This window comes from Phyllostomus discolor, chromosome X (genome assembly GCF_004126475.2).
Source record: "Phyllostomus discolor isolate MPI-MPIP mPhyDis1 chromosome X, mPhyDis1.pri.v3, whole genome shotgun sequence".
Taxonomy (NCBI): Eukaryota; Metazoa; Chordata; class Mammalia; order Chiroptera; family Phyllostomidae; genus Phyllostomus; species Phyllostomus discolor.
The window spans coordinates 33,028,870-33,051,341 of NC_050198.1; the positions used below are offsets into that span (position 1 = coordinate 33,028,870).

General features: G+C 38.9%; 1 protein-coding gene across 1 annotated transcript in view; it reads right to left on the reverse strand.

Moving 5' to 3' along the window:
- The window catches only part of DGKK (diacylglycerol kinase kappa), a 135,058-nt gene extending 121,990 nt beyond the window's left edge, over positions 1-13,068 (reverse strand). The window contains exons 1-2 of the mRNA XM_028523010.2: positions 12,427-13,068; positions 12,131-12,151 (exon numbers count right to left, since the gene is read on the reverse strand). Coding sequence (XP_028378811.1) covers positions 12,131-12,151; positions 12,427-12,958 — 553 coding nt within the window. The 5' untranslated portion in view covers positions 12,959-13,068. The remainder of the gene's footprint in view (positions 1-12,130; positions 12,152-12,426) is intronic.
- Between the last annotated feature and the right edge of the window lie 9,404 nt (positions 13,069-22,472).

Genomic DNA, 22,472 nt, shown 5'->3' on the forward strand with positions numbered 1-22,472 from the left:
CCTGGAGACTATGATCTACTTTCTGGAATATCTTAGACCAAATTTTAAACTGAGCCTTTCTTCTTTTTACTATTTAATATGTTTCTACATCACCAGCATCCATGCTAAGAAACCAGTAAGTAATAAAGCCAGTTTACAGGGAGTGCAAACTCACTTTCCTGTCACTTAAACAATTGGGAAGGTACATTAGTTAGAAACTCATTTTAGCTTCTAAAACATCTTGTATTTATGTTAAATATTGGGCTTTAATTTAAGATTTCCCTAAGCAAAAGATAAAAAAGATTCTACAGTTAAAAAGGTTTTAAAAACACTGGGCTAGTTGATCCCCAAAAGCCCTTTTCAGGACATTATATGGGTTTGCAATACTAAAGAGAAAAGGTTTTACTGGATTCCCATCGTAGTTTGTTTGTTTGTTTTTCTGTAGAAAACCCTATGATATGAAATAGAAAAAATATCATAGAGAAAGCAGAACAGACTCTTACAAAAGTGGAATGTGGGTCAAAGAAAGTCCAAAAGAGTAGAAAAAGGATACCAGATAATGTAATTATTTTTCCATTTTTAGCTTTAGTGATTTAATTTGGAATTTGGTATACAAACTGAAAGTTAGAGAGTTTTTAATTATATGTCCCATCAGCCATCCTTCCACTTCAGCCAGGTAATTTTATTAGTTATCAGCCCTCCAAAGTAGTTGCACTTCATCCATCAGACAATACACATAATTTTTTTTTCTTTTTATTTTTTTTTCTTCTTCTTTTTTTAAAAAGATTTTATTCATTTATTTTTTTTTAGAGAGGGAAGGGAGGGAGAAAGAGAGAGGGAGAGAAACATCAATGTGCGGTTGCTGGGGGTTATGGCCTGCAACCCAGGAATGTACCCTGGCTGGGACAATACACATAATTTTGTCAGTTGCCTTGAAATTTCAATAGGACTTTCCCCACTGACTTTATTTTCCACAATATTTTAATCTATACTCTGTAATCTATCAAAGCGACCTTTTTTTTCTAACTCTATACTAGGGTCTCACTGCTGTCTGCAGGCTCTGGCCTCACCTGTCTAATTCAAGCATAACTTGCTTCTACCTCATATCTTCCACTGTCACTGCTTAGTTTAATTCCTGTTTTCTCTAGGTTTCAGGAGGACATATTGTTCCCACTTATCTCAAACAACTTCTTTGCTTTTCCCAGTAAGTTTCTTATATCAAAGTGAATTTGCTGTCAGTCAGTTCACCATAGCTGTATCTCATCCATCCCTGGAAACTTGTTAGATAGTGAATTTTGAATAGTGAGAAACTATTCCATTATTCTAAACAGGAAAATTAATACTAAATTCCTATCTTGTGTTAAAAACCCCAACCAGTTTCCTGAAACATCACAAAAAAATTCTAAAGTACTCATGTAACAATCCTCCAGACATGTATCATATCGTAAAGCATTTAAAACACCAATTACTTAATTATTGAACACTTAATGGGCTAATTAGCAGATACGTTTATGTGTACTTTACAGTGATACCATACAATACTGAATACAAACATTCCACCCCCCAAATAAAAGCAAGCTTTCAAGCTGCCTATAAATTTGTTTTCTACCATTAGAAGAAGAGGCAAAGGAACTCTTCAAAAAGTTTAGTGCTGATGAAGGATGATGGGGAAAGCAAAGTAAGGTTTTTCCAGGAATTTCTAGAAAGAGGATTCACTAGTGAAAAGCAATATACTAGGAAAACTATGAAGAGAGCCACTAAATAGGTGCTTTGATTTTATGTAAAACCAAAGTGAAGCCAAAAAAAAAATGTCCTGAAGATGTTGTAAAAGAGATGAATAGATTAGCCCTGGCTGGTGTGGCTCAGTGGATTGAGTGCCAGCCTGCGAACCAAAAGGTCGGTTTGATTCCCAGTCAGGACAAATATCTGGGTTGTGGGCCAAATCCCCAGTAGGGGGCGTGTGAGAGGCAACCACACATTGATGTTTCTTTCCCTCTCTCTCTCCCTCCCTTCCCCTCTGTCTAAAAATAAATAAAATATTTTTTAAAAAGATGAGTAAGTTAACAATAATAAATAAATAAATAAATAAATAAATAAATAAATAAATAAATAAAGTGATTTCAGGCATACATAAAAAAGATGAGTAAATTAAAGCAAAGGAAACCATGAAAATGATGAAATTATCATTTTAATTAGTCTTAACAGTCAAGCAGAGTAAGGTGAGGAAGTGAGAAAGGGACAGCAATATCTAAATTCTGGGTAAGAGAAACGTGTTTTTTTGTTTGTTTGTTTGTTTGTTTGTTTGTTTGTTTTTTACTCAAACATGGCAGGAAGGAAATTGCCACAGTAAATATTAATTGAGGTTAGTGACAAGGGCACTAACTAGTTAATTTTCTGAACTCAGTAATTTTATTTTGTAGCCTCATGTACTTTCCTTTTTGCTGTTTATGCTTAGCTGTTTTCATGAAGTGACATCACAATGTTCCTTTTATATTGCCAGGTACATGTACATTGACGTAAACAAACCATTATATAATGTTAAAGGCACATAATAAATGCAAATGACAATTAAGGGAAAATTAACAATCAAGGTAATTCTAAAATGGAACTAAGAGGATCTTTTAGAGTTGGGGTTTAGGGGATGGTGCTATGATGCTGGAGCTAGCTTCAGCAGAGTGAGGATTCAATTGACAGAGCCTGGGATTAATGAAAATTTTCCTAGTTTTAGCGCCTCTCCTCACAGCTAAGTAGAATAACAATTTCACTTTAAATGAAAGCAGGTACCTTTCATTGCCTGCCTCAACCTGCAAAATTCCAGAAGAGAACAGGTAGAGACAATAGGCAAATGAATGAACATCCAGATTTCTGAATGTTCTCAGTTGAGCCCACAAGCAGTGCTTCCATTCTCCTCTTATTCCTAGAGGCAGGAGCCAGGCTCTGCCCCCATGCCCATTGCCTCTTGTTTCAGAACTCTGTAAAGGTCTGGGTGAGCATCACACCTATCTTTCAGAATTTCACAGTATCACATGCATAGCCCTGTGCTATCAGGGAAAGAAGAGGGTGGGAATCCCTGTCCAGAGGAGCCAATTTCTCTCTTTTTAAAGATTTTAAAATTGCTATTCTATTACACTTGTCCCAATTTCTCCTCCTTTGTTCTCCTCCACACATCCCACCCCCCCACTCCCACAGTCAATTCCCACTGTCCCAATGTCCATGAGTCATTCATACATGCTCTTTAACTAGTCCCTTCCCCTTCTTTCCACCATTATCCCTCTCCCCACTCCCCTCTGGTCACTGTCAGTCTGTTCCATGTTTCCATGTGTGTGATCCTATTTTGTCTTTTATGGGTTCTTTAAAGTAAAAGATTTAAACAGCAAATCCCTGCAATGCTTTAGAAGATAAAAATCTCTAAGTGCTAAAGACAAAGCTGAAAATATGGATCTGTGCAGTACTGCATTACACTTGCTTTTTAAATTACTGATTCAACTGTGGTTGGATTGTATACAGTTTATTAACTCTCTCAATTTTCTACCACATTTGGTTAATGAAAATTGGATGAATTGAGTATGTTATCTCCTTACAACTGGTGGCAATGTCCTCACATATACATATTTCCTTTCTAGGTAGGAGATGCTCAGATGACCATGATTCAGGGTAACTTTGTGCTAAAGAGATAAAGCCATCAATACATTTTTGCATATGGTTAAGTCAGACAGAGAAAGACAAGTACTGTATGATATCATGTATATGTGAAATCTAAAAGAGGTAAAATTGTAAAAAATAGTGGTTACTAGGGTTTAGGGAGGGGATAAGAGTGATGCTGTTTAAGGGTACAAATTTGTAATAAGTAGTAAATAAGGCATAGAGATCTAATGCATAGTATTGTGAATATAAACAATATTGTACCATAATTATGTAGTATAATAAATATCACTACATCAGCAATTGTATTACACCTTAATCTTACAAAGTGTTACATGTCAAATTCATTCAATAAATAAAAAGGATCCAAATAAAGTCTCAGAAACTTAGATTTTCCTTTTGGGAATTTAACAGTGGGGAAATGGTAGATTTTGTTCCAGGTCTCCTTCTCCAAACCCAAATCACAAAAGTTAGCTGGACAAATGAAATCTGGATGTCAAAAAAACAAAAGCAGTTAGTAAACATTAGCTCAAATTGCCATGGGGCATTTTGTTTGTGTAGATGCAACCATTGTGTCTGTATAAAATGTATACTCTCATTGATTTATATTGCAAATACATCCCTGAACAGTTATGTTTCAAGTAGGTTTATCAATTAAATTATACAGACATCTGATTAAATAAGCTTAAAGCTAAAATTAAGAAGTCTTTCTTCAAAGCAATGTAAAGCAATGCACATGACCTAATAATTAAGTTGGGGAGTTAACTGAGACAGGAGGAATCCTGAGATACACTTACACATTCCTTAAAATTTTTCTATTGTAGACTATGAGTATACCTAGGCATATGTTCAGAGAAAATAAGTATAAGTGGGAAAATATATCAAAATGTTAACAGCAATTATCTCTTGAGTGGTGGGGTACTATATAATTTTAGTTACTTTATAAAAGTTTTGAGTTTTCCACATTCTCTGAAGTCAGCATGCATTCCTTTATTTTGTTACATTAAATTTTTGTTTAAGATGATGTATGCTGAAAGAATCTAGTAAAGCATGTGGTAAACAAATAATCACTTCCTGGATATCTGTTTTGGTAATGGGTTCCTTAAAGGAAGTCTCATCTATGTAATTTTTGTCTAGTGTGGAATCCTCATTGCTAAATCCATAAGACATGGAGTAGGTATCCAATTAAAATTGAAAAACATTTAGTTGTATTCTCTGCTTATACATCTGACTCAAATCACATCACAGAACAGATATTTAAGTGAGCACATGATTAGACAACCACTGTAAGAACCCCATTATTGAACTAACTAAGTACAGATCCTTCTCTCCTAGGAAGGGGTGTATGTCTAATTTGGAAGTGAATGGTAAGTGTGTTATTGCTTTAGAGTTTATCCTTAATGCTTGATTTTCTATAGTATTAGAAAGAAACAATGATGCAGCTAACCTCAAATCATTTTTCATTTAAAGAAAGGGGTATGATTTTCCCCCAGATGGTTAGCCATCATAATTTTGTTTTCCATGAACAGGATCTGCCTTTTCTGAGTGCACAGACTGACTGACTGATGGAGAATGAAACCAAAAATGGTCTGGGGGACAGAGGGAAGCCAATCTGGGATTAGAGTTTTACTACCCTTCAGCCTGAAGTGCTAAATTTAAGGTTCACTCACACCATTCTAAAATAGTATTACCTTTTCTTTGTATAATGCTTTCTAGTCTTTAGAGCAGCATGAGTGGAGTGCACTTTTTCTTAAAAGACAAGATTTTCTCTCTTTTTTCTATTTCCTTAAAAAAAATCCCTTTAGGGAAATAGAATTCAATGGTGTTGATGAGATTATGGCCAACTTGCCTTCTTCTATTAGGATATCTCTTCTTTTCCTCTTAAAATTTATTTTTTTCCCTTTTGGGTGTGGAGAAGAGTAAGGTCTATTGATTTTAGTGAAGTTGAAGGTATTTCTTCTTATGATGGGACAGCTTTTATTTTTAAAAATCTCTGTAGAAAAAGATTCTTTGCTTTTAGTGGGTTGGAGGAAGCACCTCTTTAGTTTTGTAGAATTTTCATTTTTAAAAAACTAAGTTTTGTGGAGAAGAGCTATAGGTGACACTGGTTCTAATGAAGTTGGGGAGCTGTCCTCAGGAGGTTTTCTTGTCTTTTCTTTTTAAAAAATGATTAATGTATTTGGAATAAATGAGATTAGGAGCATCTCTCCTCAAAATAATTTTTCTTTTCTTTCACTAAACAAAAAAAGAGAGAAAGAAAGAAAGAAAAAGAAAAAAGAAAAAAGAAAAGGAAAGAAAATAAAAGGAAAGAAAAGAAAAAAAAGAAAAGAAGGAAAGACTTGAAGGCTGAAGGATAAATAAGGTTCCTGGGTTTGAGTGAGATTGGATGCATCTTCCCTTGTAGAAGCTTTAGAAGGGGATTTTTAATTTTTTTCTTCTTTTGGGGGGGCAGAAGTGGGAGTTGATTATCAGGAATAATATGCATTATCTCCCATAGGGCATGCATTGGTGCACCTTCCTTGAGGAGAATTTCTCCCTTTTAGTCTTTTACAAATTATCCCTTACGTCACTTTTTTCTTTCTCCTTTTTGCTCCCTCCATCTCTCTCTCTCCCTCCCTTTCCTTCTCCTTCCTCTCTACCTCCTTCTTTCTTTTTTTGTTTGGAGAAAAATGTTCAGGGACTTTGGTGAGTTTGGGGGAAATCTTGTTCCCTAAGAAGAGGATTCTTTTCTAAAATAGCCTATTCATTTTCTTTCCCCCCACTCCAAAATTCCAAATGCACTTGTTTTGATGAAAAAAAGGGGGGGGGGTTGCTGAGGCTGGGGACATCTTTCCTTAAGACTTCCTTGGTTTTGTTTCTGTTTCTCTCTTACCTTTTCTATTTATCTTTCCAATTTTAAAATGTCCTATATTAAGAATAAAGCTTTTGGGTTTGGATTAATTTGGGGTGGCTCTCATTGGAAGGATTTTCTTTCATTTTTATTATTTAAAAATTGCATTTTTTTGTGGTATTTTGAAAAAAAGTTTGTAGGTCTTTGTGAGGCTGGAACATTTCTCCTCCTTAAGAGAATTTTTTTATTTTATTGATATTATCCCCTCCACCTACACACATGTCTTTTCATTATTAATTTTCCTTTAAATCCTAAGAAAATTGTATTTTAAGAATACAGTTAATGTGCTTTGGTGAAGATGGAGTATCTCCCCTTGTGGACTGATTTATTCCTATTTTCCCCCCTTTTTGTGTCAATTAAAAATTCAGGGGATTGGTTAAGATCAGGGAACTGGTCCTTTTATATTTTTTCTTTTTGTTAAGTTAAACATTTGTGTGTGTCTGGGGTGGAAGGATTATTAAGTTTCATTGGCTTTGATAATTTTGAAAGATTTCAAGATACCCTTTGGGTATCTTGAAAAAAGGATATATCTTTTAAGATACCCTTAAAAAGCTTTCTTATTCTCTTTGTTCTCAAAGGAAAAAAAGGGGGGAGGGTCTGTGTGTGAATAAAGGTTCTTTCCTTCCATGATGCTGAAGGCCCTGAACTTAAGAAGATATCCCTTCCTTAAAAAAATTTCCCCTTATTGATTAATTTCACTTACTTGAGGGGAGGTAGTAGGTTCATTATCTTGAAGGAAGAGGAATTATCTTTCTTTTACTTATTTTTTTTAAATTGAGATATAACTCACATACCATAAAATTGACCATTTTAAAGTGTACACATTAGTGGTTTTTAGTATATTCACAAGGTTGTTCAACTATCACCAATGTCTAATTTCGTAACATTTTATCACCCCCAAATGATGCCTTGTGCCCTTTAGCTATCACCCACACTTCTCACTCCCACCTCCTTCAACCCCCTGGCAACCACTAATCTATATTCTATTTCTAAGGATTTGCCTATTCCGGAAATTTCACATAATTGTATGAAATAACATTAGGGAACTTTGGTGAGATTGGTGTACCCCTTCTTTGGAAGGTTTACTTTTGTCTCCATAATTCTCATGAGGAATTGTGCATGGGCTTTGAGGTGCAAATAAACTTTATAAATTTCATTATTTTTTAAGGTTAGACATACTATTTATTTTGAGATGATTTCTCTTTCTTTTCATTTTTATTTTTTTATTTTTCTGAAGGATGTAAGTTTCATGGGTTTTGGTGAGGGTGAGGAGTTTGTCTCTTTAGAAATTCTTCCTTTTATTTTCTTAAAATAATTCAGAGGAGGAATAAGTTCCATTATCTAGGCTCATTGTTCCTTTTTCTTATTTTTTAATTTAAAATTTTATTTTTCTATTTTGAGAATAAGGTTTATTTGCTTTGCTGAGGGTGGGAGCATCTTCCTTTAAGAATAGATGCTTTCTTTTTTAATACTTAAAATTACTTTTTTTTCCACTGAGGAAATTATAGTAAGTGAGCTTTGGAAAGGTTGGATACCCTATCCCTAGCAGAATTTCTATTTATTTTCTTTAAAAAAAAGGTCTTCTTTGGGACTAATATGTTCAGGGTCTTGTGCCTCTTCTTCCTTTTCAGGCTCCTGTTGTATGATGGTCCTCTCTGGGACCACCAGACAGGGAACAACAGTCACTGCTTTGGGAAAAATCAACACTGACAGAATGTCAGCTTAAAGACTGTTCTTAGACGAATGAAGACCCTTTGTGTTGCAAAAAGCTATATATTGAGTATTTTTTAAAAATCCACAATTGACAAATTATTTTATCTTATTTAGGTGTCACATTTTATTTTTGCACTCTCCCACCCTGCTGCCTTCTTCAGGGGAATGAAGGAGTTAATAATGCAGAAGAAGGCATTCTACAAACTGTAAATTGCCATACTAGAAGAAGAAATTACACAATCCTTATTATAATGCCCCTGAATGGTTTCTTGGGCTGTATGGATTTTTCCCCTTTCCTTGGAAGCACTTGGTGTAATGACTCAGACTTTCCTTTGGAGCTCTATAGATCTGCAGAAGCTCTAGTCATAAACAACAAGAATTGTATTCCCAGAAAAGAAAGACCACTGACCAAATAAATATCTCATTTATCTTTTCTAGAACATCCTGCAGCAAATGTTCAGGAGCTCTCAGAATATACCAAATCGATCACATGGTTTGACAAAAACCTGGCAAGGAGGGGGAAAAGAACCTAAGAGGAATGAAAGCAGTTTCATCCTGACCTTCAACAGGGTGAACATTCAAATCTACAACCCCAAAACTGTTTATAGTCACTTCAAGTATTCTACTTACTTAGGAAAAAAATTATTACCCCTGGAACCAACAACATCAGCTTTAGTTTGCTGCTGCCAGGACTCCAGAGGATAAGGTCACTTTCCAAGATATTTTTTGAAGTTGTTAGTAATTTTCTTCTTAATTATGGTTCTAACATCCATTCTGAAAATAGAACAATTGCATTTCCTTGAGGTCTATATATTCCAGGTTATTTAAATAAGCATTTACTTCTTACTCTGAAATAATTGAGAATGCATTTTTATTCATTCACAACAGCCATCTTTCTGTAATTGCTGGAAATGGAATTGATAGTTTTCAAGCTTCAGCAAGTGCTTATTGAGCAAAAGTAGGGAAGGCTAAATTTTACTAGGCAATGGGAGGGAGACACAGCATCTACCTTTGAGAAGCTCAGAAATAGGTAAGATAATGTATTCAGGTAAAAATGACCAGATATAATATAAACAAATGCCTGCTACTTTGGAAGAAGAAGTGTGTAAAACACAAGGAAACCGTTCTGTTATGGTTTTGGGCATACTGGTAATTGCTGTGTAGTCATTAGGGGAATTACACAGATGCCCTTCCCACCCCAGAAATATATGCCACAAAAATGTATTTCTTCTCAGATTTTCATCCATCACCTGTATGGTGTGATTATAATTTCATAGCTGATCAAAATCCAATGAATAAAAATATAAACTTTCTCCAACTATAGTTGAGGGGAGAGAAACAAATATGGTCCACTTTATGTAAGCCTCACTTCCCCCTAGAGAATTATAACATTGTTAAAGAACCAATTCACACATCCTTACTTACACTCGCTGCCACCAGGTGGGAGACAACGGCTCATTTCCTGGAAATCAGAACATTTTAGAAAGGAAGGAAATAGGTTTAATTCACAGACTGTTATCCTGGTAGCTATTCAGAGAGAAAACATGAACCCCTTTTCTGAGTCTCTGCTCTCACTCTTGGCATAGATTTGCAACTAGCAAGTCCTCAAACCCCAAAAAGAGAGTAGAGTACACTGTGGAAGAGGTTGTTTTTTTTTGTTGTTGTTATTTTTTTGTTTTTGTTGTTGTTGTTTTACTGTGATGCCAGTCAGCAAAATTATCTGGGAGAAACCTGTACTTGGTTTTGTTAAAACACTTGGTTTTGTTCATTTTGTCCTTTGAATTATCAGGCTGGTTTCATTTATTGGTGCTGATTGTGCCTTGCCATGTAGGATTTTATTGTACAATAAGAATTGCATTTTGTTTTGATCTGAGTGTGTGTGTATTTCCCCCCAAATTTGCCTCAAGGAGGCAGTGTCTGAGAACAATACCACCCCAGTTAAGATGGCAATCTGTTTGCCTCCAATGTTAAGATGCAAGTCAGCTGGCTGTGGGTGCAGTTGGCTTGAGGAGGATGCAGCAGATAATCTTCCTATAACTGAAGATCACATGTTCCAATCTATACTACTGAGCAATTGCATAACAGCTAGAGTAATCTGCATCTTTCAAATTCCTCTAGAACCACGGATGGGTTCATCAACATGACCCCCTTAGTGGATGGTCAAAGTTCTTAACCTCATTTTGCAAGATAAGTGACTGAGCAAATGACCAGTTATACCAAGGGCAAAGTCAAACTCTGGCAGGTCCTGGTCTCCTGCCAGGGCTTTCAAGTGCCTGCTGGTCAGTCATCTTAGTGGATACTATGTAAAGGAAGCTAACCAGATTCCCTTTACCTTGAGCCTCCTTATCTGTCTGGCAACAGACATTTTCCAGTTAAGCTGGTTGGAGATGCTTTCCCACTGTCACAGGGCTCATCTGTGGAGTTTTGGTCTCCAGGCAGTCATCTGGAGGTCAAAGAGGCTGCACATTCCATGGTCAGCCTATTAATTAAGCCCCCAGGTGTCAGTTTCTCAGCAACATTCCCAAAATCTCACTTAAGAAGGCCACAGGTCAGGTGGCCCCTACAGGTTTCCCTCTTACCAGTTTCATGAAAAGTCTTTCAAAAAGACAAGAGTAAGAACCTGGTTATGGTGACCCCTCAAGTCTAGCTGTCCCACCAAAGGGAGATTCCCTTTTGGAGATCACAGCAAGGAAGGGCCACTGCAGGAAGGGGAAAGATCCTCCTCCTGGTGAGAGCAGGGCTGCTGGATTTTAAAAAAATGGTCTTAGTCTCCTACACTCCTGTGTTTTTTTTAATTTTTAAGCCTCTGTATTTTTTCCCTGTGAAACTTTTTGCATTAGGTTTTCTTTTTCAGTCGTTTATTATTGCAATTATTGTGCAAACTTAAGCCTCTCTGCTCATAACTCAGAAAGCAACCAGAGCTGCTTCCATTTCTATTTTCAATGCTAACCTGTGTCCTCTCTCCCCACATTCTACAAGTGTGTGGTCTACAATATAAGGATTCCAGAGCTGTGTCCCTGTGCCCTGCTAGGCAGCAGGAAGAATGGGCATTGTTGGCGTGGTGTTTTATTTGTCTGTTTCTGTGTTTTGTTTTTCCTGCAGGGGAAGCTAAATGAAGGTGTATGTATGCATTGTGATGATTTTCACAGTCTGGTGGAGCGAAGTTTAAAGGAAAGGAAGAGTAGGGGAAGCACAGCGAAAGCAAGAAAGCCAGGCAAATCCCTGCTGAAGAGCAGACACTGGTTTCTGGAGTCCAAGGCAAACACTGAAAACCTTCTTCCTCCCACCTCCCTCCTTGGCCGGTGACCAAAGATGCTCCACTCCTCTCGGCTAAGTACAACGTTTACGAAGCTATCTCTGACGACTGGAAGAGATGAGGATTCCCATTCACACGCTCTCAAATAGCAACTCCTATTCTCATGCCTCTAAACCAGGACTCCAGCACCATTTCAACTGGTCCTGGTATGGGATGCCAGCCGCCTCATTTGTGAAGGGACCCATCACTATATCAGTGTGTTTGCACCTACCTGCTGGGAAATTCTGCAGACAGATGAAATGGTTTCTTCAACATACGCATGCTCTCCTCTTCCTCCCCGATGAACTCTACCCTTCCCCTGCAGTGTGCGTGGGCACCGCCCATCCCCTCATCCTTACCCCGCGTACCAGCACCCAGCAGCAGACAGAGACGTTGGGCACCTCCTTGGAGCCGCCAGTTACACGTCGGCAGAGGACCCTCAGGGACGGGGCCAAGCAGACGGCAGTGGCTCCGCAGTTTGGGCCTCTGCGGCAGTGACCGCGGATAAGAGCTGTATCCCACCGCCCCCACTTAAATCCCATCCCTGTGCATCCCGGATCAGCCCCAAACACCTCTGTAAGTCTCTTGCGCTCCCTGGGAGAATTTTTCGTGTCTTTTCCAAGACATAGGCGCTCACCACACTACCACTCCTCCCTTTGGGGTGAAAATAAACTGCTCTGATTACCACCCCATGCTGTCACCTCATTTTTAGCCCCAAACAGCTCACTTTCACTTCCACATGTTGCTTCCCAGCTCCCAACCGCTTCCCACTCCCCCAATCCCCGCATCTTTCTGAGTATCTTTGCCAGTTGATGGAGTGAAATGGGATGCTAAGGGTATCCAGAGTCCCGAGCTTGATAGTCATCTGCCTCACTTGCCCCAATGAGTCTTTTTCTTACCTTTATACTGGACAAGGGCACTGACGTTTGCGGCGATGCTGAGGTCTTCAGACCCGTTTCTGGAGTGATCACTAGGCACTGCAATAGATGAGGTGCTGGACTCGGCTTCGTACAGGATTCTGTAGCCAGCTCAGGACAGGACTCTGGGGCTGGTTCTGTGGCCGGTTCTATCGCTAGTACTGGGGTCTGCTGTGAAGCCGGTTCTCGGGCTGGTTCTGGAGCCGACTCGGGGACCGGTTCTGGGGCTGGTTCTGAGATCGGCTGTGTGTCTAGTTCTGTGGCTGGTTCTGGGGGCGGCTCGGGGGCCGGTTCTGTATTTGGTTCTGTGGCTGGTACTGGGGTCGTCTCCGGACAGGGTTGTGGAGCAGGCTCTAGACAGAACTGTTGTGCCGGCTCGGGCGAAGGCGCACGGAGCGGTGAAAAAGCCGGTGGTAGGAGTTGCGGCGGTGGCCAAGGCGGCGGCGGCTCTGAAGACTCAGAGGGCTGCTCTCCATCCTGAGGCGGGGCAGTTCCCAGGGCTGCAGCCGCCCCGTGGTCCATGATTGCACGCCGCCTCAGGTCAGGGTAGCTAGCGCCCCTGAGCTTGGAGGTCTAAAGTACCCTTGGGCGCCCCGCCCCCTCCAGTTGGACAACCCCTTGCAGCGTGCCAAACTTTCCCCCACCCCACTCCATGGCTGTCTCTGCTCTGAAGTCTAACCCCGGGCTCTCAATGTTTCCCAGTCCTGGAACACGCCCCTCGGTGAGCGCACACCTCTTCGTAAGCAGCCACCGTCCAGATGGGCGGGAATCAGAGGGGCTTGCGAACGCCGACTGGACAGAGCACTAGATGACCTCCTAGCGACGAACTGGAGGGGAGGATGGAGACAATAAGGGGAGGGGGAGTAGAGCGGTGGGAGGGAGGCGAGTTGGAGCCCAGCCACACTTAACCCTTTAGTGACTCGAATGCAAAAAAAAAAAAAAAAAAGAAAAGAAAAAGAAAAAAAACAGAGGCGAACTTGAGAGTCTTTGCAATACCCCAACCACTCAGCTATGAGCTGCTGCTCAGAACAGCTTCCTTCCTGTGTCTGCTCTCTTACCTCAGCAGCAGGTGAACCTAGCCTCGGGACAACCTCTTGCTCCCCATCTCCAAACCTCTGCGGGCAAGTAATCCTTTTTTCTAACCTGGGAAAAGAAATTAACCAGGACAGGATTCGTGTGTGTGTGTGTGTGTGTGTGTGTGTGTGTGTGTGTGTGTGTGTGTTCAATCCTTTGGACTGAAGTAAAATTTGCCCCCCCCACCCCCCGCCAGCCCCTTCATATTTTGTGTTTTTGAGCTTTGCCAGATCTGAGTGGTTTGCTGTTGGGTACAGGGTGTGGGGTGCTTCAGGAAATGTGTGTGATTAGGGAGGGCTGGAGCCCTGGCTTTACTCAGCCTGCAGAGCAAGGCAAGATTGTTCGGGAAGCGGCAGCTGGGCTGTGAGCTCCAGCTGCCCTGGTCTCCGCAGTGATACGAGCATCTGTTGGGCCCGCCTTTACCGAGGGAGCTTGCCTTTTTCTTTCAGCCGGACTTCCGAAGCATCAGCAGTACTTTTTACTGAACTTGTTAATGCGTGTGTGTGTATTTTGGACAGGGGGAAATTCACTGCCAACACGCACACCTTTTCCACCTTCTGATTCCTAAGAAGCACTCTGACATTAGGGACTGAAGATTATGTGGCAAAAAGAATCGCTGGTCACTGCCGCAGCACCCTTCTCACCATATAAGGAGGCTTTAGAAGCTTTCCAAATTGTTAGTTATGGACATATACATACAAAGCATCTCGTTAGTCAGACCTAGACTTTAGATACCAATATACTGCAAAATTGCGATTAAAAAATTGAGAAGACGACCTGTTAAGCCACTGTTGCCTGGGGGTTGGGTGAAGGAGTACCTATAAATCTATTTTTAAATATAACAACTGAATTTATCTCTGACACACATAATGCTGCAGTTATGGATAGCAACCCTCCTTCTGCAGCCCCCTTTCTCGCCCTCTCCTCCCAGACTGTCTCCTCCACTGGCAATTTTTCTTTTTCTTATCGACACTGACCCACCCAGAATTTTTTAGAACTTGCATCATTTTTCTGTTCCCTACACCATATCACAGCACTAAGTAATACCTAAGAAGACAGTCTCATCAAGCCCCCTCCCAACACTAGAATCTCTGATGAGATCTGCATTTCCCATATCCTCACTGCAGCATCACAGCCTAAGCCCACCTTTTTGGATAAGGGTTACATTGTTTGGCAGCTACTAAACTAGTTTAGGAACTATCCTTAACCTCTGGGACAGGGGAAGCCCAAGGAGGTGGGGTGGCAAACCCTGTCTATCAAATTCCCTGACTGATGACAGGCCTTCTTTCAGTAAATCCACACAAAAAGTTCATCCTCTTCACCCTCCTAGGGCTTTTTCTCCTCCTTCCTATCCCACACTCAAGCAGCCAAACTACTTTTAACTCTGACAGTTCAGGACTGAAACATCCAGATTCCAGATCTGACCAGCCAGTCAGCCTGCATTTGGAATTCACTTCTCAGACTTTTAAACTTTGGTGAAATCTGTCGTTAGAAGGTGCCAATATTTCACATTTAAGTAGTGTTTTCACTAAACTGTGGCATATAGTCAGAAGGGTTGATGGCAGAACAGTCACTGAATAGAATGGCCCCTTTGATTAGAGAGTGATGAGTTGGGGTTTTGGCATAGAGTGGTGTTGTCAAGCAGGATACCACCAGGTGACAACTTGGAGCTATTGCTTTATATATGTTCTTTGGTACTCTTGTCTATAATTCTATGCTCAATCACAAGGAGTACAAAATTGATGATGTAAACTCTTGCTGTAAGGTCAGTTTGAGGCTGAATGCTAAAATGGTTGTTTGTGCATGGCTTTTGCTCCATTAGGGTGGGTTGCTAGAGATATACTGCCTGGATTGCATCATGATTAATTTAATTTACAAATTCTCAGCCCTGGCTAGTGTGGCTCAGTGGACTGAGCGCTGGCCTATGAACCAAAGGGTTACTGGTTCGATTCCCAGCCAGGGCACATACCTGGGTTGCAGGCCAGGTTTCCCAGTGCAGGGCACACAAGAGGCAACCACACATTGATGTTTCTCTCCCTCCCTTCCCCTCTGTCTAAAAATAAATTTAAAAAATCCTCAACACATCACAGGATGCCTTATTGCCTAATGTTATAGCAAGGTTTTGTTTTGCTTTTTAGTCTCTTTTCAGAATTGAATACAATGTTTGATGGGAACATGGGGGTGGGAGAGCGAATAGTTTGAATTGATTGGGTTGATTGATGCCTGACTTTCAGACACCTTTGCTGTATCCTATTGACACATTCCTCTTCCCCTTAGTCTACTAGTCTTTAGCAAAGAAAACTTTACTCATGTATTTGTATATTTTCCTCAAAACCTAAGCTGGGACTGAGACCAAAGTAAGGATTCAGGAAACATCTGTTAAATGGATGATTCATTGTAAGTTACTGGTTAGGGTTTCTTTTTCTTCTGTTTTGCTTTTTAACAGTATTTGATATTTCAGCTGACTAATGATCTCCTAAGAGGCTCCTTTCTAATTGAACAATACTGATATAAAGACCAAGAGCTACCTAATAATAAGAATGATGACCATCTTCACAGAGGCTTGCATGAACATAGTACTGGGTATCTCAGAGCAGACATGGTCCCTAACCTGGGACATTTGGACATGTTATACAAGTTACCCAATTGGGCTAGATGAAGGATAGATCAGGATAGTGCGGTCATATCTTTGAGTATGTAATGTGCTACCTCACCTCTACCTCCAGCATTTATTGTGATTCCATTTAAAATATATGTTCATAAAATCTAGCACAGAGATCCTGTGATTTCAGGCATGCCAGGAATTCTGGGGATGCAAAAGAGAGAAAACCTGAGAAATGCAGCAAGATTAAGGCTCTTCCCCCTCTTTTTTAAACTTTCAGTATTAAATGAGAGAATGACACTTAGTGCTAAAATAGTAGCCCACTTCTCCCTGACCAATAGGTTTGATTTCCCTAAATCCTCACTTTTAGAGCAATTTATGGAAGAAATATGTGCCTTGCCTAAGTCTTAGAAGCTGTCAACCTTCTGCCACCACCCACCACCTTGGCAATGTGCAAAGCCAAAATAGCAACCTTTATAATATTCTACTAATTAAAATAAATAGGTGAAATGAACAATAGCATTTATGGAAAAAGTAGAGGATTTAAACTGTTAAATTAGATATTAACATGCAAAGCTGTTATCTTTCACTTGCTCTAGTCTCCTAAGATTTGACTGATATGGAATGGGGAGTTAAAAATTAATAACTTGCATTTATATAATACCTTTTGATTTTAAAGTCCTTTCACATATACGTATTATGTTGAGCTTCACAACAAATGTGTGAGGCAAAGCAAGTCTAAACTTCCATCCTACATCCCACCTTCTAACCTTTTACAGATGAGAAAACACAAGTCCAGTGAGATTAACTGATGTGTCTTAGGTCACAGAAATAATTAGTGGTGGAACAGACATTTAAAATGTGTGTCACTCAACTCCCAGATGAGGAAGATAAGAACATACTGCTGAGTTGGGGGTTACGAGACAAGTACTGTGTACATCCTCTGGGTTGCAAAGTGGAAGTCTGCTTTAATGTCCTTCTATTTTTCCAGCCTGTAAGAGGAGCCATTATTCTCATATTTTTACCTTGAGATTTCTCAGCTTTCTCTCTCTCTCTGGATGGTAGTTAATGGTCTGTAACCAAGCTCACTATAGGAAGTCTTGTTTAGAAGAATCTTTTTGAATATATATGTAATAAAGTAATACACCCAGAGTGTACTTGTTTTTTTGACTGAAGTTTTATTTAGATAATTATAGATTTGCATGCAGTTTTAAGAAATAATACGAGATCCATTTTTACAGTTTTTCCCAGTGGAAACATCTTGCAAAACCAGGATATTGACAGTGATATGGCCCACTGACTTCATTTAGATTTCCCATGTTTTATTGTGAGTGTATGCACTGCATTTAGTTATCTACAATTTTGTCACATCATAATGTAATTTTCAAGATCATGTGCAGGTTCTACCTGAGCCCACTGCACACTTCCCATCACTCTTCTCTGGTGCTTTATACATTTGGTGGTGTTTATTATTTTATTTTTTAATTCCTTTAATTTTTTTATTGTTATTCAAGTACAGTTTTCTGCATTTTGTCCTTTCCACCCCCCCCTCTGGTTAGTATCAGATTGTTCTAATTTCAATATCTCTGGTTATATTTTGCTTGCTTTTTTCTTTTGTTGATTAGGTTCCTGTTAAAGGTGAAATAGTATGGTATTTACTCCTCACTGCCTGGCTTATTTCACTTAGCACAATGCTCTCCAGTTCCATCCATGCTGTTGCAAAGGGTAGGAGCTCCTTTCTTTCTGGTGCATAGAATTCCATTGTGTGCATGTCCCACAGTTTTTTGATCCATTCATTTAGTGATGGGCATCTAGGTTGCTTTCAGCACTTGGTTATTGTAAATTTTGCTGCTATGAACACTGAGGTGCATAAATTCATTTGGATTGGTGTTCCAGGGTTCTTAGGATATAATCCCAGCAGTGGAATTGCCAGGTCAAAAAGCAGTTCCATTTTCAGTTTTCTGAGGAAATTCCATATTGTTATCCACAGTGGCTACACCAGTCTGAATTCCCAACAGTGCACTAGGGTTCCCTTTTCTCCACATTCTCTCCAGCACTTGTTTGTTGCTTTGTTTATGATGGCCATTCTCACTGGTGTGAAGTGGTATCTCATTTTAGTTTTAATTCGCATCTCTATGATAGCTAGTAATTCTGAGCATTATTTTATATCTCTCTGGGCCCTTTGTATGTCCTCCCTGAAGAAGTGTATGTTCAACACTTTTGCCCATCTTTTAAATGGGTTGTTTTTCTTCCTGGAGTGAAATCATGTGAATTCTTTATATGATTTGGAGATCAAACACTTGTCTGATGTATCACTGACAAATATGCTTTCCCATAGGGTTGGTTGTCTTTTCATTTTAATGTTGTTCTCTTTAGCAGTACAGAAGCTTTTTTTATTTTGATGAGATCCCATTTGTTTATTCTTTCTTTTACATGCCTTGCTCTAGGGGACATATAGGTGAAAATATTGCTGCATGGAATATATGAGATTCTCCTGCCTATGTTCTCCTCTAGGACTTTTATGATGCCATAAGTTATATTTCTTTTATCCATCTTGAATTTATTTTTGTGTATGTTGTAAGTTGGTGGTCAAGTTTGATTTTTGGCGTGTGGCTGTCCAGTTCTTCCAACAGCATTTGTTGAAGAAGCTATTTTTACTCCATTTTTATTTTTTAATTTTTTTAAATTTTATTTTAATAATTGTTTAAGTACAGTTTTCTGTCCTTTACTCCCATCCCATCCCAGCCAACCCACCTATCCCTCCCCAACTCCCTCCCATTTCCATCCCCCCTAGTTTTTGTCCATTATATTTGTTCCTATAAACCCTTCCCCTTTTCCGCTGAAATTCCCCAGAAATTCCCTCCCCTCTCCCCTCTGGTCACTGCCAGCCTGTTCTCTATTTCAGTGTCTTAGGTTATATTTTGCTTGTTTTTTTGGTTTGTTGTTTAGGTTCCTGTTAAAGGTGAGATCATATGGTATTTGTCTTTCACTGCCTGGTTTATTTCACTTAGCATAATGCTTTCCAGTTCCATCCATCCTGTTGCAAAGGGTAGGAGCTCCTTCTTTCTTTAGGCTTCATAGAATTCCACTGTGTAAATGTACCATAGTTTTTTGATCCATTCATTTACTGATGGGCACCTAGGTTCCTTCCAGCACTTGGCTATTGTAAATTGTGCTGCTATGAACACTGGGGAGCACAGGTTCTTTTGGATTGGTGTTTCAGGGTTCTTAGGATATAATCCCAGCAGTGGAATTGCTGGGTCAAAAGGCAGATCCATTTTAAGTTCTCTGAGAAAATTCCATGCTGTTTTCCATAGTGGTTGTACCAGTCTGCAATTCCACCAACAGTGTACTAGGATCCCTTTTTCTCCACAACTTCTCCAACACTTGTTGTTTGTTGCTTGGTTTATGATGGTTATTCTGACTGGTGTGAAGTGGTATCTCATTGTGGATTTGCATCTCTCTGATAGCGATACTGAGCATCTTTTCATGTGTCTCTAGATCCTCTGTGTGTCCTCCTTGGAGAAGTGTCTGTTCAAGTCCTCTGCCCATTTTTTAATTGGCTTACTTGTCTTCTTAGAGTGGAGTTGTGTAAGTTCTTTATATATTTTGGAGATTAAACCCTTGTCTGAGGTATCATTGGCAAATATGTTTTCTCATACCATTGGTTCTGTTTTTATTTTAATACTGTTTTTTTTTTTAGCCATGCAGAAGCTTTTTATTTTGATGAGATCCTATTTGTTTATTCTTTCCTTTATGTCCATTGCTCTAGGGGACATATCAGTAAAAATGTTGCTGCATGAAGTATCTGAGATTTTCCTGCCTATGTTCTCCTCTAGGACTTTAATGGTGTCACACTTTATATTTAAATCTTTTAACCACCTTACATTTATTTTTGTGTATGGTGTAAGCTGGTGCTCGAGTTTAATTTTTTTTTTTTTTGCATGTAGCTGTCCAGTTCTCCCAACACCATTTATTGAAGAGGCTATTTTTACTACATTTTATGGTGCTGCCCACTTTGTCTAATATTAATGGACCATAAAGACTTGGGTTTATTCTGGGCTCTCTGTTCTGTTCCATTGGTCCCTGTGCCTATTTTTATGCTAGTACCAGGCTCTTTTGATTACAGTGGCCTTGTAATACAGTTTAGTATTGGGATCACAATACCTGATGGCAAAGTATCCTACTTTACTCTTCTTTCTCAAAATTGCAGCAGCTATTCGGGATCATTTATGATTCCATATAAATTTTTGAAGTGTTTGTTCTATGTCTGTGAAATATGCCATTGGTACTTTAATAGGTATTGCATTGAATTTGTAAATTGCTTTGGGTAGTATGGACATTTTGGTGATGTCAATTCTTCCCATCCATGAACATGGTGTATGTTTCCACTTGTTTTGGTCTTCCTTGATTTCTTTCTTCAGTGTTGTGTATTTTTCTGAATATAGGTCTTTTTCCTCTTTGGTTAGGTTTATTCCTAGGTATTTTATTTTTCTTTTGGCTATATCAAATGGGATTTTCTTCTTGATTTCTGCTTCTGCTGTTTCATTGTTGGTATACAAAAATGCCTTTGATTTCTGGATATTGACTTTGTATCCCACTGTTTTTTCAAATTCATTTATTAGGTTAAGCAGTTTTTTGGCAGAGTCTATAGGATTTGTATGCACACTATCATGTCATCTGCAAAGAGTGACAGTTTTGTTTCCTCCTTTCTGATTCGGATGCCTTTTATTTCCTTTTCTTGTCTGATGGCTGTGGCTAAAACTTCCAATACTATATTGAATAGAAGTGCTGAAAGTGGACAACCTCATCTTGCTCCTGATCTTAGTGGAAAAGACTTTAGTTTTTGCCCATTGAGTATGATGTTGGGTGTAAGTCTCTCATATGTGGCCTTTATTATGTTGAGGAATTCTCCCTCTATTCCTACTCTGCTGAGTTTTTTTTTTTTTTTATCATAAATGGGTGCTGTACCTTATCAAATGCTTTTTCTGCATCTATTGATATGATCATGTGGTTTTTGTCTTTGCTTTTGTTTATGTGATGTATTACATTTACTGACTTGCAAATATTGAACTATCCTTGCATCCCTGGGATGAATCCCACTTGGTCATGGTGTATGATCTTTTCAATGTATTGTTGGGTTCTTTTTGCCAATATTTTGTTGAGGATTTTAGCATCTATGTTCACCAGGGATATTGGCCTGAAGTTTTCTTTCTTTGTTGTGTCTTTATCTGGTTTTGGGATTAGGAGGATGCTGACTTCATAAAAAGAGTTTGGGAGTCTTTCATCTTTTTGGATTGTTTGGAATAGTCTGTGAAGGATAGTGGTTAACTCTTCCTTAAATGCTTTATAGAATTCTCCTGTGAAACCATCTGATCCAGGACTTTTGTGTGTTGGGAGTTTTTTGATTACTGCTTCAATTTCATCTGCTGTTATTGGTTGTTCAGGCTTTCTGCTCTTTCTTCATTGAGTTTTGGAAGATTATATTTTTCTAGAAATTTGTCCATTTCACCTAGGTTTCCAATTTTTTTGGCATACAGTTCTTCACAGTAATTTCTTACAATGCTTTGTATTTCTGGGTGTCAGTTGTAATCTCTCCTCTTTCATTTCTGATTGTGTTTATTTGGGTCCTGTCTCTTTTTCTCTTGATGAGCCTGCTTAAAGGCTTGTCAATTTTGTTTATCTTTTCAAAGAACCAGCTCTTGGATTTACTGACCCTTAAAATTGTCCTTTTAGTCTCTATGTCATTTAATTCTGCTCTGATCTTGGTTATTTCCTTCCTTCTACTTGCTCTGGGCTGTCTTTGTTGTTGTTCCTCCAGTTCTTGTAGATGTAGGATTAGGTTGTTTATTTGAAATATTTCTATCTTTTTAGGAAGGCGTGTAATGCTATGCACTTCCTTCTCAGGATTGCCTTCACTGTGTCTCATAAGTTTTAGCCTGTTGTGAGTTCATTTTTATTTGTTTCCACAAAGTTTTTGATTTCTTCCTTCATCTGATTCTTAACTCATTCATTGTTGAATACCATGCTATTAAATCTCCATGAATTTGAGTGTTTTTGAGTTTTTCCCTTGAGGTTGGTTTCTAGTTTCATTCCCTCATGGTTGGAGAAAATGCTTGATATGACCTCAATTATCTTGAATTTGTTGAGGCTTGTTTTGTGTCCTATCATGTGGTTTATCTCTGAAAATGTTCCATATGCATTTGAAAAGAATGTGTATTTTGCATCTTTGGGATGAAAGGTTCTATATATATCAGTTAAGTCCATTTGATCTAGAACATTTTTTTTTCAATGCTGCAATATCTTTGTTGCTATTTTTTTTAAAAAATTATGCATTTTTGACAGTGGGGTGTTAAAATC